The sequence below is a fragment of the Ahaetulla prasina genome, chromosome 2 (genome assembly GCF_028640845.1).
Source record: "Ahaetulla prasina isolate Xishuangbanna chromosome 2, ASM2864084v1, whole genome shotgun sequence".
Lineage (NCBI taxonomy): Eukaryota > Metazoa > Chordata > Lepidosauria > Squamata > Colubridae > Ahaetulla > Ahaetulla prasina.
The window spans coordinates 251,183,422-251,199,904 of record NC_080540.1 but is presented as its reverse complement, the minus strand read 5'-3'; the positions used below and the strand labels follow the sequence as shown (position 1 = coordinate 251,199,904).

General features: G+C 35.4%; 1 protein-coding gene across 2 annotated transcripts in view; it reads right to left on the bottom strand.

Annotated features, from left to right (window-relative positions):
* The window catches only part of TRIM36 (tripartite motif containing 36), a 52,542-nt gene that overhangs the window by 13,023 nt on the left and 23,036 nt on the right, over positions 1-16,483 (bottom strand). For both annotated transcript variants that reach the window (XM_058172418.1, XM_058172419.1), the window contains exons 2-4: positions 14,347-14,584; positions 4,479-4,804; positions 315-461 (exon numbers count right to left, since the gene is read on the bottom strand). In XM_058172418.1, the coding sequence (XP_058028401.1) occupies positions 315-461; positions 4,479-4,804; positions 14,347-14,584 (711 nt within the window). The remainder of the gene's footprint in view (positions 1-314; positions 462-4,478; positions 4,805-14,346; positions 14,585-16,483) is intronic.

The window sequence follows — 16,483 nt, the reverse complement described above, 5'->3', positions numbered from 1 at the left end:
AAATACTCAAATGTGCCTAAATGTTAAAACATGATTAGGACCACAGATATTTAAGCAAAGTTGAAGTCAATTTTATTTCTGAGGAAATTTCTAATATTCTGCAGATATAACCCACTTTGGAAGGTGAAAATTATTGAGCCTGCTGGTCACAAAATTGTCGCATAAGTCAGAATCAAAACAGACTGGATGCTCTTTAATTACCCAGGTTTTAGTAACATGTCATGACACTGAATATAGGATCAGTAAAGCAGCTACTTTACACTCTGTAACACTAAGCAACACAAAACCAGCCAAAAAATAAAGAGGGGAGACACCTTAAGTGTTTTGTAGGCACTGCTCATGGTAGTCACTCGATGGTTTGCATGTGTACCACCCAATTTGCAAAGGTGACAAACCGGTCGTCTGCATATTTCACAGTACATATTTACTTTTTCCATTTCATGTTCCGGACACATCAAAATCTGAGAATAAAATAATGGAATATAAAATATACTTCAAGAACTGTGTAATGATGAAGTAAAATCAGAAGTATTTTCGTTTTGTTTTTCATATACATTTTAATCTTTATGAAGATATTAAAATTATTTTCTTTCTTTCTTATCAGATAGTACTTATATACAAATGAATGGATTTATACTGGGCTACATTGTATCAAATTGTTTAAAAATGAATACACAAGTTCTTTGCAACTTTCCAAAGAGTAAATTTTCTCGCAAAACTTTCTCTTGTTCAATATTGAACTATTTTATGCTGAAATCTGTGTCTCCAGCCAATAGATTCTCTTAATCTCTTCTGGAGATTTTAGGGACACACTGCAGAGGAAAAAGTTGCATGAGGAACTGTCTCTGTAACACTGGATGGAGACTTTTTAAATAGTATTCATGTAACTATACAACTTCGACATACTATGACCTTATTGTAAGAAATACTGTATATTTCGTTATTTTGGAAAATTTCAATCTCATTTGCTTCTACTGCCTTTTGAATAAATTTTGTCTTAAGAATAGAACATTAGACTTTTTCTTTCAGACCCGGAAGCCTAGTTACCTGTATTTTTTCACCTTCAAAGTAAATGAAAACAAATTCCTTAACCATTTGTTTTGCATCAAAGCTTTTCTTTTTTTTTTTTCAGCTTAACTACATCAGTTATACAGTACTATATTTTTCTAAATTTTAGAATTAATGGAAAATACGATAGTTTTGGCTAAAGTATCATAATTGCCTAAAGTTCACTTAAATCTGATTATAAAATTACATCTTACTGAAGCTATTTAATTATAATTGGAACTAGCTCAAGAATATCACCATCTTCCCTGAAATATTACATATGTTTATTCTTTAATTACTTTACAAGGCAGTTTTTTACAATTATAAGTTTTTTTATACTAATGGAAGGCACCTCCACTTACAGGGATATGGCAATATTCATAAGGCTGAAGCTATAGTCCTCTGCTGCAGGAGATGTCATAATAGAAATTTTTTAATGTTGACAAAAGCATTTTGCATGAGGTAGGAAGTTATTGCATTTATAATATGGTTGGGAAACCCAGACGTTGTTGAACTACAGTGATCAGTTGGGGGAAAGAGTGCTCATTGCTCCTGGGGTGAGTCTGTTAAACCACAAATTATTTCATTTGGGCAATTTAAGTCATTTGTATAACGACATAATTATGCAAAACGTAGAAATTATGTTACTCCTGGTGATTTTCATCATTTGAATAATAAAGATGTAAATTGATGCAAATTACATAATTACATAATCTCTAACAATATGTTAGAGATATTTATTAACAAAGATTATTTATATTAATGTCAATTTAACAGTTCATCTAGACTATTTTGATCCATTATAGTTTGCTAAAAGGGGTTCCATTAAACTGAATTTCACTATATAACTATCCGTAATAGTGGTTATGTTAACTGTTTTTGCAATTCTACAATCTCTCCAATATTTAATTATTTGATTCAAGCTACTATTTAGACTAATGGGAGATTTAATACTGGTTCAAGAGCGAGTGCAAATGGATGCAACGATGAGCAAATTATAAACTAGAAACTAGGAAGGGAAAGATAACAATTTTGACAATGAAGACTTGGAATAATCCCTGAAAGCTAAACCTCCTAATTTAATTTTCTAAACTGCACAATTTCATACATTACTTACAATAAATTTCAATATCAGACATCAATAGACAAATCTTAAGAATATAATCATCATCAGTCCAATTCATATTTTTTTGCTTGAAGAATTAAAAGATGTATTTAAAAAAATCAGGAAGTAATCACCGAGACTCAGGATTCTCTTCATTTACTTACAGTTATGAAACATGGAGATCATTTAAAATTGACAAATAGATAAGTATTTTTATAAGTAAAACAGTAGTCTTGGGGTAGCATTACAAAACAAAGATGTTGAGCGGAAAAGGACATTTTCTGTTATATGCTACAGGGCATGCTCACTTGAGACTTTAAGCCAATTAACATCTGAATCCACAGCTATTCCACAAAATGTTATAATCTGATTCATGATGAAGAACAATCTATTCACAACATACAATGAGGCAGAACTGACCTAAAACCCTACTATCGAGCAAGGTTTCCTCACTCTGAACAAGTTGCTGAACAGCAGAAAACTTCAACCATGATGTCAGAATTGCTACTGTGTGATGTGTAGCATAAACTGAGCTATAGCTAGAGGTCAACAAGACCATTTTTATGAATTGGCTTTTGCAAAATATCAACTTTTCCCCAGTTCTGTGTTCTTTGTCCCATTTAGCAGCGTGTAAGAGTATCTGTTCTCAAAATTATAATCATGGCTTTTACCACATTACCAAAAAATAAAGCTGATTTCTTCTTTCTAGCTATCTAATGTAATCTATTTATGAAAGACTGTCAGAACAAAGTCTATTACAATTTCTCTGACAGTTTAAATAAAACAGTAAATCAGGGATGGCAACATTTTCAGCATTGTTCTGCATACACACTACCTTTCCAGCAGTTTTACATGATTATTTTAAAAATATAGAAATAAGATATGGATCTAATAAGGCTGAACACATGGCATCTATGATATACTTACATGTGAACAAATATTATCCAATTTCCTGTTCCTTTTTAAAAAAAACAAAAAACTAGAATTTTGTCAGGTACGTTGTTCAAATAAACTGATTTATTGCTAAAGTCTGTGCACAGGAATCTTTTCAAGTAATGATCAATACCTTGCTAGAGTTAGATAAGAGCCAACTACACTCAAGGGGGAAGAGTTGGACTTAGTTCACTTGTGGCTACTTAACTATTCTAGCCTGATCCTCTCTTCACTCTGCCCCCAAGTTCTGCCATTCCTTCTCCTACAAATTTGGCCAATAGCAAAACATAGCACATCTCATTTTTATTTCTAAAAATACCAAATATAGTTTCACTACATGTTCTTAGAAAAACAAATACTAAAGGGAGGCAATAATCTTTGGGGGGGGGGGAAGGAAATGTGCTCATCCATCTACAAAATGGTGATTTACAATGCAAGAAAAAAATCCAATACGACTAGCAGTAAGACCTCAAATTCCACTTTAGCAGCATTAGGTTTCTTAACAAAATATTTAAGATTTGGGGTGACATATATAAAATAATACTCTAATCACCATAAGAGCTCATTGTGCTAAATAAGGTAATAAAGTTAAGTTAAAGAAAATACTAAGAATTCAGCATGACTAATTCCACAAGGTAATATTACTTGATATTTTAGTAATAAAATTAATATAGATCTTAAAAATACTTGCATTTCAAATTATTTGAATTTAAAATACACCTACAAGCATTTTATATATATATATATATATGTATGTATGTATGTATGTATTTATTTTATTTATTTATTTATTTATTTATCAAATTTATATACCGCCCTATCTCCCGAAGGACTCAGGGCGGTGTACAGGCATTTAAAACACATAAATACAATGTAAGAAATATAAAAACAGTTAAAAAACTTATTCTAAACGCCTATTAATTTAAAATTAAAAATATAAAATAAAAGCCAATTTAAAAACCAGTAATTTAAAATTTAAAATTTAGCTCAGCCCTGTATGTATATGTATATGTATATGTATGTATGTATGTGTACACACACACACACACACACACACACACACACACACACACACTATGCTTATCATAAATCTGCCTTGGTAATAACTGTAAACTGTACATTTCCTCAAAGTGCAACTTGGCTCCTTTAAGACTTGTGGATTTCAAAGGAGCCAAGTTTGCAGACCCCTGCTATATACATTTCAGCTCATTCATTAACATCTACAGCAACCGAGTCAAAATCTGAACAGTACTGTGAATGGTTCTGTTACCGTTTGTTAGGAGTATTAAAGCAATTGTTTCATACCAAAATTTAATGAACAGTTGGTTTAAACAGATGCATATACATTCAAATCTATGTGATTAAATGCACACTGAAGGAAAACACAGCTTACTTTAGGTCTGAAATTGGTGGTTGGTCCCACATATTCATGTTGGGCTTTTAAAGTTCCCCAGGGATGGTGTATTTTGAAGCATTCGTTGCAATAACTTGCACTACAATCCATGCAGCTCTTTGTGGATTCTTGTGCTGGAGGTTTACATAGATCACACATAATAGCTGTGGCTGCCCTCGCTGCCTGCCTGTACCGTTCTACAATAGTTTCCAAGGTGACATTTCGAAATAGGCCACTGATGCCACGTTCGCCAAGATCTACATCATGCCGGCATCCTGGGCAAGGGAAGGTAGTTGTCCTAGGAGTCAATGAATTGCGTTTCCAACCTGCATAGATGGTAGGATCTGGTTTAATTACAATGCAATGAAACATGTTTTATCTTTTCAAGAGATGAAGAAATGCTAAACACTGGACTGCATTTTAAAAAAATTAATGTACATCATAGGTAGATACTAAATTAGTGTCACAGAGTACTATTATTAAACAACTTTTCAAGTTGTTATTAAACATCTCAAATGAACTTTGTAATCTTAACAACATAGAAAATTACAGTAAATGCTTTATAAATGGACAGTTGGTGAGTAAAATGTTGGGATAAATACATATAGAATATAGTAACAACCATAATTGAGAATATAATTTAAATGAGAAAGATTGTATAATTGGAAGGGTTTGTTCAGATCCTTCCTTATCTAGAAACCCACAATAGCCTTTTGTAGTTTAGGGTCTCCCAACCCAATCTGTCGTGAATGTTTTTAATAAGGTATTTAACTGATCCTATTATTGTTGTGGAACAGAAATAAGAAAAGAAAGAAATCAGCCTGTGAAGCAAAGGAGTAATACTATACTTCATTCCAAAACTGCAAGCAATTACTAATTAGTCATTAAAATTGCCTCATACAACAGGTTTTTTTCCCCATAAACATGCAAATATATGCATGTCACATGCTCCAATATTAGTAATATTCTTTTGGATCTACAGGATCAACAGCCCTTCAAATATAACTCATGAAATCCTATACAAATTTCTATAGAAAGAAAAGCTGATTTTTCTCACCTTTGATGTCAAAAATAAAGTAAATCCCCCCTCTGAGTTTAAGTAAATCTAGACAACTTTCAAATATTACATATAGATAATCTTCTGTAGATTCACTTTCCCAAAATATCTATATTGTTTTGGAAAACTATAATGCAAACGTAAAATAAATTATACGGCTTCTTTTTACAAAAAGAAACTTTTGAACGTAATTCTAAAATATATGAAGAAGTCGTCATTCTTAATTACATTACAATGGCATTTATTAAAATATTATTTTCTAAATAATTTATGTACTATTTAGACTCAGAACATCTGTGTGAATCAAAGATAAAGTAATATTCTAAGAAAGCTTTAGAAAAATGATTAGCACCAGATGCATATGAAAATTTGCAATAATTGAGACTAGTCGGTCAATAAACTAATTTAAAATGATTATTTTAAAAAAATTGGTTAGGACAGCAAGTTTTATCTAAAAAAGTCAGACATGCTAACAGCATAATACAAATGCATTTTTAAAATTAAAATACAGTATGTTCTAAACAAAATTTAACTCACAGCACAAACCACTACTGATACACTGAGAAGTGCCATTGAGTTAATAGGAGTTATTTAAAAGTAATTGATATAAGTCTTTAAAATGTAAACAGCAGGAGAGTATACCCTATAGCATGCAACATGCAATTAAGCAATGCTGCAGAAGCAAACTTAGGCTGGCAAATTAAGCAGGGAAGTAATTTACGGCATTATTATTCAATAATGAGATTAAACATATATGAAAAATAAAATGTAATATAAATTAAAGTGCAGTGGTCAAGTATAGATAGTATGATTTGAAATGTTTAGATAGTAACATGCTTTTGAAATGCCCATAAGGGCAAATATTTTCACTGAAGCCAAAGCATGAATGCTTAGAACTGTTTCAAGTTTAATTACAAATAAAAGTAACAATAATGAAAACATGTGATGTGATGATGATAATGATAGTATGTTAGAGATCTAAGATGTTCTATCCCTTTTCATATTCTCTTTTTATATTTGCTTCAACTAAGGTAGTATATGGCATTTTACCCTTATTTGCAGATATCACAGACCTCGGGCATTATTATTAGTAGTAGCAAATCTTTATTTGTCTGGGCAAAATTTATTTGCATTTGAATTTAAAAATAGTTTAAACCCCTAACAGCACAGTTAATATAGACTGCTAGTATGTTATTTGTCTTTGTGCTTTCTATTATACTTTATATCTAGAGGATCAGAAAATTTCAGCTGGGCTGAACACAGTATGTCGCTCTCATATTCAATTAAGGTACTGAGTTCAATTTTAAGCCACTAAAGAACTTGGTACCTAGACTCTTAAGACATCTATGAATCTGCATTAAATTTAAGATTGTTCTAGATATCCTCCAATGAATATCACCTTTGCATGGCACCAGAAGTAGCTCAACATTTAAGAATACACATACTCTTATATTTTCTTCTACCTATACAAATACAGAACTTGGTAAAAACAGGTGGCTAAGAAAAATTTCTAACTGCCTTTTTCTGCTTCTACATGATATTGCAAGAATATTACCTGTGGTTGCAGGGCAGAAAGTCCTTTTATCAATGCAATGAATGTATGTAATAGAGCTTCTGCTACTCAGGGAGAGATAAATTATTTATTCAATATTCTAATGGATTCACAAATAATTCACAATACCACACGACGAAGTAGCAAAGGGATAATACACCCTTAATTTACTGTAGAGTTCTGAATCAACAGTATCACCAGCATATCACATGAAAAATAAGAAGAATCAGTTCATGGGCTGTATTTAAAAAACACTCTGCAACATTAAGTCAACTGGATTCATAATTTGATACTAACAATGCTCTTCCGATAGCAAAAACAGCCTTCCTATCTTTTAATATAATATTTTAAGATTATTAGAGAAAGACAAAGATTAAATTGGGAACTAAATTGGGAACTAAATCACAGTTTGGGAATAAGAATTTTTGAACAGAGATTATTAGATCTAATTAGAATAATAATATCGAAAATCTATTACCCTCAGATTGGATGATTTTTTGGTTTCAGTCATACTTTTCGGGCATTCAATTCTGCTAACAAAAATGAATTTTGAAAAAGGGGCATAATCTCATAATATTCTTTCCAGAAAATAATGAAAATACAAACCTGGTAGCAAAAATCAGTGTATGGAATACAGCATTTACTCATTATTTTCCTCCTTTACAACAGAATGTGAATAAAATTCCTTTAATAGTGAATTTAAATTTTGCAATTGACATCTATACTTTTTCAAAACTTATTTGTGTCAAAGGGCCGTGGATAGCTCAGGCTGTAAGGAGCCTGTTATTAGAACACAGTAGCCTGCAATTACTGCAGGTTCAAGCCCGGCCCAAGGTTGACTCAGCCTTCCATCCTTTATAAGGTAGGTAAAATGAGTATCCAGATTGTTGGGGGGGCAATAAGTTGACTTTGTAAATATACAAATAGAATGAGACTATTGCCTTATACACTGTAAGCCGGGTTATTTACGGGACCGCCTACTGCGACCGAATACCTCCCACCGTCCCGTGCGCTCTCACAGAGAGGGTCTCCTCAGGGTGCCGTCAGCGAGGCAATGTCGTCTGGCGACGCCCAGGGGAAGGGCCTTCTCTGTGGGGGCTCCCACCCTCTGGAACGATCTACCCCCCGGACTTCGTCAGCTTTCGGACCTTCGGACCTTCCGCCGCGGGCTTAAAACATACTTATTTAATTTTGCAGGACTGAGCTAGATTTTAAATTTTGGGTTTTAAATTGGGTTTTATTTCTATTTTTTAATTGGACGGGCTTTAGAATAAGTTTTTTAAATGTTTTATATTGTATTTATATTCTATTTATCTGTTTTTAGTGCCTGTAAACCGCCCTGAGTCCCTTGGGAGATAGGGCGGTATATAAATATGATTAAATAAATAAATAAATAAATAAATAATAAGCCGCCCTGAGTCTTCGGAAAAGGGCGGGATATAAATGTAAATAAATAAAAATAATAATAATAATAAAGGAGAACTCAGAATATAAAAACTAACAAAATTTTTCACTTAAGACATCTCGGCAACATCAGAATCGCTATACCAAAATTCAAAATATCATTTATTACGTCTAAAGTTAATGCTTAATGCATTTTTAAATCATTTATTGAAGGTGCAATATTGCCCTTTTGAATCCAGTGAGCTCTAGATGAATTAGCAAAATGAAAGTAATTTTTGTTTGCAATATTGCCAACTGATAATTTTGGACTTGACCACTGATACTTAAAATAATAATACTAAACCTAGTATAATAAGATCCATGTTCTACCAAATATTATCTACAGCCATATAAAAGGAAACATTTCTACCTCTCAACCCATGAGGCCTCCTCTGTGAGGCTGTAAACAGTGAACAGAGAAGCATTTTTAGAAGCTGAAAAGGAAGGATTCTTGTTTACAGTGGTTTACATACCACTGGTTTAGAGTGTATGCTGGAGATAACATAGCATTTCATAACAGCAACTTGGTTAAGTTTAAGCCATGCACACTTATTTGAAAGTTCTATTGAGGAATAATGGGATTAACATTTGTGTAAGCAAGTATCAGAGGTAAGAAGAAAATTTATATCACCATTTATATCTGAAAGATATAATTATTATTAGAACATACTTTAATGATGATTCTAACTATAGAATTGCTAAGGTTTCAAGCATTTTTTCTTAAAATGTGATTTATTAAGAAATCTAATCAAGCATACATCAACTTAACCTGAGGAATCAAAATTCTTATCCTCATTTCTGTGCTTCTTTAACACCAATAACACAATCTCTCTAAATATTTAGACAAAAAAAATTACAGATTAGTTTGAAAACATTGATTACAGGTAGTCCTTGATTGGCAGCCTCCCCATTATGTAAGTCATGATTTTCGTAAAGCAGGTCATCACGTGACCAGACCCACTTTTATGACTTAGTTCTTAGGCAGCTGTTGAAAGACTGTTGTGATCACTAAGTAACCAACACAGTAATTAAGCAATCATCGTGTTCATTAATCCATTGTTTGCTATGGAAATTTTTGCTAAAAACCACAAGCAAATGCCAGTTTTCAGCAAAAATGTTAAAAATTGCAGTCACTTGATTGCGGGACACTGCAAATGGCCATAAATCATGGTCTCATTACCAACCATCAAAAATATAATCATGTGAATGGAGGGAGAGCACAGCAATAATCAGAACTTTAGATTCAGGTCATAATTTTCCTTCAGGGGATCCAGCTAACTTCAAACAGTTGCTAAATGACCAGTTGTAAATCAGGAAGAGTCTGTACCCTCTTGCCTAAAACAATGAGGGAATTTGGTACTAGAGCTTATGAACTCTTGGTAGAAGACAACCAGTTAAAATCCGTATTTTACATGATCAGTAGGAGGCCATCCATGATTAATTAATTTTAATTTTCAATTCTAGTTACAATTGCTAAAACTATTGAGAATCAAAAACTGTTAATAATCTATTGAAAATGATTCAAAGATCCATTAGTTGATAACAATCTATCTTTGACAATATCAGAAAGACTGCAGTAACATGAAAATGACCATAACTCAATCACCAATGCATATATTTTATATGCAAAAGATCATAGATTCATACTCTTGATATCCACATTTAAAGGAAAAAGGAAATACAGTGGGGTAAAAAAGTATTTAGTCAGCCACCAGTTGTGCAAGTTCTCCCACTGAAAAAGATGAGAGGGGCCTGTAATTGTTATCATAGGTATACCTCAACTAGGAGAGACAACATGAGAAAACACATCCAGAAAATCACATTGTCTGATTTGTAATGAATTTATTTGCAAATTATGGTGGAAAATAAGTATTTGGTCAATATCAAAAGTTCATCTCAATACTTCGTTATATATCCTTTGCTGGCAATTACAGAGGTCAAACGTTTTCTGTACTTCTTCACAAGGTTTTCACACACTGTTGCTGGTTTGTTGGCCCATTCCTCCATGCAGATCTCCTCTAGAGCAGTGATGTTTTGGGGCTGTCGCTGGGCAACACGGACTTTCAACTCCCTCCAAAGGTTTTCTATGGGGTTGAGATCTGGTGACTGGCTAGGCCACTCCAGAACCTTGAAATGCTTCTTACGGAGCCACTCCTTCGTTGCCCAGGCGGTGTGTTTAGGATCATTGTCATGCTGAAAGACCCAGCCAGGTTTCATCTTCAATGCCCTTGCTGATGGAAGGAGGTTTGCACTCAAAATCTCACGATACATGGCCCCATTCATTCTTTCCTTTACACGGATCAGTCGTCCTGCTCCCTTTGGAGAGAAACAGCCCCACAGCATGATGTTGCCACCCCCATGCTTCACAGTAGGTATGGTGTTCTTTGGATGCAACTCAGCATTCTCTCTCCTCCAAACACGATGAGTTGAGTTTCTACCAAACAGTTCTACTTTGGTTTCATCTGACCATATGACATTCTCCCAATCCTCTTCTGCATCATCCAAATGCTCTCTAGCAAACTTCAGACGGGCCCGGACATGTACTGGCTTAAGCAGGGGGACATGTCTGGCACTGCAGGATCTGAGTCCCTGGCGGTGTAGTGTGTTACTGATGGTAGCCTTTGTTACGCTGGTCCCAGCTCTCTGCAGGTCATTCACTAGGTCCCCCTGTGTGGTTCTGGGATATTTGCTCACCGTTCTTGTGAACATTTTGACCCCACGGGGTGAGATCTTGCATGGAGCCCCAGATCGGGGGAGATTATGAGTGGTCTTGTATGTCTTCCATTTTCTAATTATTCCTCCCACAGTTGATTTCTTCACACCAAGCTGCTTGCCTGTTGCAGATTCAGTCTTCCCAGCCTGGTGCAGGTCTACAATTTCGTGTCTGGTGTCCTTCGACAGCTCTTTGGTCTTCACCATAGTGGAGTTTGGAGTGTGACTGTTTGAGGTTGTGGACAGGTGTCTTTTATACTGATAACAAGTTCAAACAGGTACCATTAATACAGGTAATGAGTGGAGAACAGAGGAGCCTCTTAAAGTAGAAGTTACAGGTCTGTGAGAGCCAGAAATCTTGCTTGTTTGTTGGTGACCAAATACTTATTTTCCACCATAATTTGCAAATAAATTCGTTACAAATCAGACAATGTGATTTTCTGGATGTGTTTTCTCATGTTGTCTCTCCTAGTTGAGTATACCTATGATGACAATTACAGGCCTCTCTCATCTTTTTCAGTGGGAGAACTTGTACAACTGGTGGCTGACTAAATACTTTTTTACCCACTGTATGTGATAAACATGACCTCTTGCCCTAAGACTCTAATCAGTAACATCTAGTCAGAATAAACAGCTGTGAACTAGATAAATAGGGCAAGTTGATGAAAACATTTCCCAATTTTGGCTGTGTTTGTGAAGAATTCCATTGTCGTATATGCAAATGAAATCTAATACAGTAGAGAAAGAAGTGGAGAAACCAACACCATGATCTCAGCCACTCTTCCTGAGATTGCATTAATTTAGTAACTTTATGCAGAATGCAAGCACCTGGTGCTGAATCAGTACAAAAATATTGCATATTCTTAGAAAAGTGAAAAGGCACATACCATGAAGAATCAAACATTGTATTCAAGTAAACAATTAAGCTTTGTAGAGACGACTTCTGGTGTCCAGCGGCAACGGACGTCTGGAAGGCTTCTCCTGCCTCCAGCGCCCGAATCCGGCCGAGGCCTCAGGGGCCAGGTGTTCGAAAGGACACCTGCCGCACGGACGGCTCGCCAGGGTCTCCCAGCCGACATACAGGACTGTGGGGACCGATGCTGGCGCGTCCTAGGCTCGGCGGGGTTCGAGGCCACAGGCGCGGCCATTATTTTGGTCGTCGCCTGGGCGCTGTGCCCGTGACACCGGGCATTGGATTTATAACTGCAGCAGCCTGGTGGTGAACAGGGCACGGAGAAGAATTGAGGAGGAGAAGGAAGGAATATCGGTAACGTGAGTGGAGTGCTCCGGAGTGCGGGGGGGTCTTTTCTCCCCTGCGGTTGGAAGGAGCACGAGTTATTCTGGAGAGAGGAGAACTTAAAATAAGAAGATTACCGGTTTTGTGGAGCTCTGGAGAGAAGAGGTGATGGAGAAATTTAGGAGGGAAGGTTTGAGGCCCCTCCTTCTGGGGAACAGTGGTGGCGTCCAGCTTCCGCCTTCACTATGAGAATTTTGATGACATCACTTCCTTCGGCTTCCTGGTTGACTAACTGTACTCTGGACTCGTTGCTCCTGTGAGTGCCCCTGGTGGATCCGGAGGAAATTACAAGGATACTGTGCCTGCCTGAGGATTTTGTATTTTTTTTCCTTAATGGCAAAAGGTCAGAGACCAACTGCTGGAGAGATGGAGAGAATTTTGGAAAAGTTATCTAATATGGACAAGAAATTGATGAAATAAGAGCAGAAATTGTGACTATCCAAAAGGATTTAAAGGATACTCAACAAGTTTCAGCAGAAAACAAGCAGAAAGTGGAAGGTTTGGAGGGTGAGATCGGGCAGTGCAGAAAAGAGAGGAGACGACAGGCAATGCTGTGCTTGGACTACAGATGGATAAAATGTCTTATTTCCTTAGGTTTCAAAATTTGGAAGAAGTGGACCAAGAAGACTTGAGAGATGTTGTGACTAAATTGTTGGGAGAATTTCTTGGGAGAGGTGTTGATTTCATGAATTGGGATGTGGATCGAGTTTATAGAGTTAATTAGCAATATGCACGCACGCATGCAGTTCCCAGAGAGGTTCATGTCAAATTTGTGAGAAGAGAGACGAGATGAAATTCTTAGAAAACATAGGAGTGGGGCACTGATTTACAGGGGCAGGAGATAGCCATTCTGAGGCAGATTCCCAGACAGGTACGTGAAAAAGAAAGAAATATTATTTTTGTCAAGCAAATTGTACCAGAAGGAGTGGGCTTCAGATGGCTGATGCCAGAGGATTGATGATTTTCCGGGAGGGCATTACGAAAAAATCAGTACAATTGCGGAGGCTACGGCCTATGTGGAGGAACACAAAGCCTTCCTGGAATCAGATGACCCAGGAATTGAAGAAGGGAGGTTATAGATCATGGGGCTGAAGCGGCTGCCGCTGTTGCGGCCCTGGAGTTGGGTCAGGCTGAACCCAGAGTTCTGAGATCCAAAACTAGGAAGTGATAAAGATATTTGGGATTGTGTTGGTTTTCCTTATTCTCTTTTGTACGATATTCTGTTTATTCTTGACTCTTCTTTATTACGTATTTAAAATTTGCAAACTTAGCTACTTCGTGTCACCTGCTTGCCTTATGGCTGTTGTATGTGTTAAAAATTTGAGTAAAATTCTTATTTTAGATAAGAAAAATGAAAATTTACCATACCTGATATGTATTTGTATAAACCTTTTTTGACTAATAAAAACTTTTTGAATAAAAAAAAAAAAAAAAAAAAACAATTAAGCTTTGTTCTACTCTAAATGCTGGAGACCACTAATTTCATGATGCTACATGTATGTGCATAGATACATGAATTACAAAAGCTATTTATTGGAACATTAATACCCTAACTTCATCTTGACAACATAGCAAGAAAGCATTTTACATTTTTTTGATTCATTAATAATACACTGTGCAATTCAGATGATACTAATCAAGAGATATTTCTAATGTTAGATCCAAACATATATATTGTTCAAGCATTTTGACTCTTTGACATAACTGGATGTAGCTATCATGACATGATGTGGTTTTATTAAGGTTATTGTTTTGTAAATTACCATGTTACTTTAAGAATAATTTTTAAAAACTTTTTTTTACATACCTGATCTATTAACCCTGTCAATTCTATCCAAGCTAGGGGAATTCATTCTACTGCGAGGGCTACTATGATTGGAAGTTTCTGAAGCAGCATCATTGAACGAATCTTCAAATGTTAAGTATAGAATTTCTTTTACACATTTGTGGCAGATACTATGTTGACAAGGGAGAATAAGTGGATGGGTAAATAACTCCTTGCATGCTGGGCAGATGAGTTCTCGTTCAATATTCTTAATGGTAACCTATAAGCAAAAAGAAATGAGAAACTATAAGAAGTACCATGATGGCTACAGCCAGTTAAAAAAACATAACATTATTTCAGTCAGGTAATTTTAAAGAAATTAAAATATACTGTATGCTGTACATAGCTATTTTGACATTCAGCAATCCAGATAACCTATAATTTCCACTATAAACAGTTGTTCATACAATAACTAAAGAGAGCAAGAGTAATAACTAAAGATAACCATTTTGAGAAATTAAGAGCAGTCAAAAATGAAATACTAACTTAATACATTTTATAAGAGCAAGAACATAAAAATGGAATGGGAAAGAATTTATAAAATATGACCAAAGGAGGTAGAGGATAGGGCTTCAACCAATATGGAAGCTTATTAACTGCCTTGGAAGGAAGACTGATTTCTTGAGCTTAGTGAAAATTTACTTTGAGCAAGGGAAATGTTCTTCAAAAACCATGATGTATACAGTATATTTATTTAAAGTAAATATATAACTACAGCATGACTAAACTGAAAGGAAAAGAAAGGAAAAGTAATTGAATTATATGACAAAAAGCAATAAAGCTATTTTGTAATTCATTTATACTGTTAATATTGCAATCTTACTTACCTGTGTATATTTGTGTGTATAATGTATTTAGTATTATTTAGTATTATATACTAAACATATATGTTTGTACTATTTTTTCTAGGTTTAATTTACTATATTTGTTAACTATTCTAGTCTTATGATCCAAGATAGTAAATAATTATGTTTCATTGCACAATTAGCTGGATATTCACACTGGATTTGGCATTTTTGTCTACCTATTGAGTCCTTTTCAAGGACCTGGGATAGGTAGATGGATGGACATTTGATGGTATTACAGATATAAGCTATTCCAGGTATAGCCACCCATTGCAATTGACTGATGGTGAATTTGTCAATGCTGATGGTTCAAATGGTGCTTCATTTTGGGGAGGATTGCACCCAATAATTACTTTGGTATTACCTTTGCTTACTTTTGCCAGAGTCATTCTATTTCTATTTGCAGATCTTTGTATTTTGTTATCTTCTCCATTTATTTCTCTTATATTCCGTTGTCTCCAGATACTGCCATATCCACTATCCAGACTTTTTTGCCTTTCTTATTGACAACTGTTACATCTAAGATGTTATGTGGTGATTGCCTGTCTGCTTCAATTCTGAAGTCCCAGAGCAATTTAGCTTTTTCATTTTCTATGACTTTTATTGTCCCAAGAGTTCTTGCTTGCAGGCAAATATTTCCTGCAGATCTTCCAATGCACAACTGTTGCTACTTTATCATTTGTGTTGATAGGGATTGAGTGGTCCAGTTCACAGCTTCTCTTTTGTAGCATGCTATATGGCTCAGTATTCTCTCCATTCCTTTTTAACATATAAATGAAGCCATTAGGTGATCACCCATCATCTATCACCATGGGTACCCCGATGATAGTCAACTTTACACCTCCATCCTTGGAGATTCAAATGAAGCTATTGCTGCCCTCTCACAGTGCCTGGAGTCTGTGAGGATTTGGATGGGGGACAACAGACTTTGGATGAACCCTGGTAAGACCAAGTGGCTTTGGGTATGTGGAGCTTCAAGATCCAGGACTTTTAACATCTTTAGTTGTAGATGGGGATACAGTGCCCGAATGTGCAACTTGGGGATTCTCCTGGACTCACAATTCCTGCTTAAAGAACCAGTGTCAGTCATGGCTAGAAGAGCCTTTGGACAGTTTCATGTTATGCATCATATGTGCTCTTTTCTGAATCAGGATATCCTACACTCAGTCACTCAAGCCTTGTTCATCTCATGCTTGCACTACTGCAAACCACTCTATATGGGACTCACAATTTGAGCAAAATGCATCCATACAGACAATCCTTGGTACCCTAAG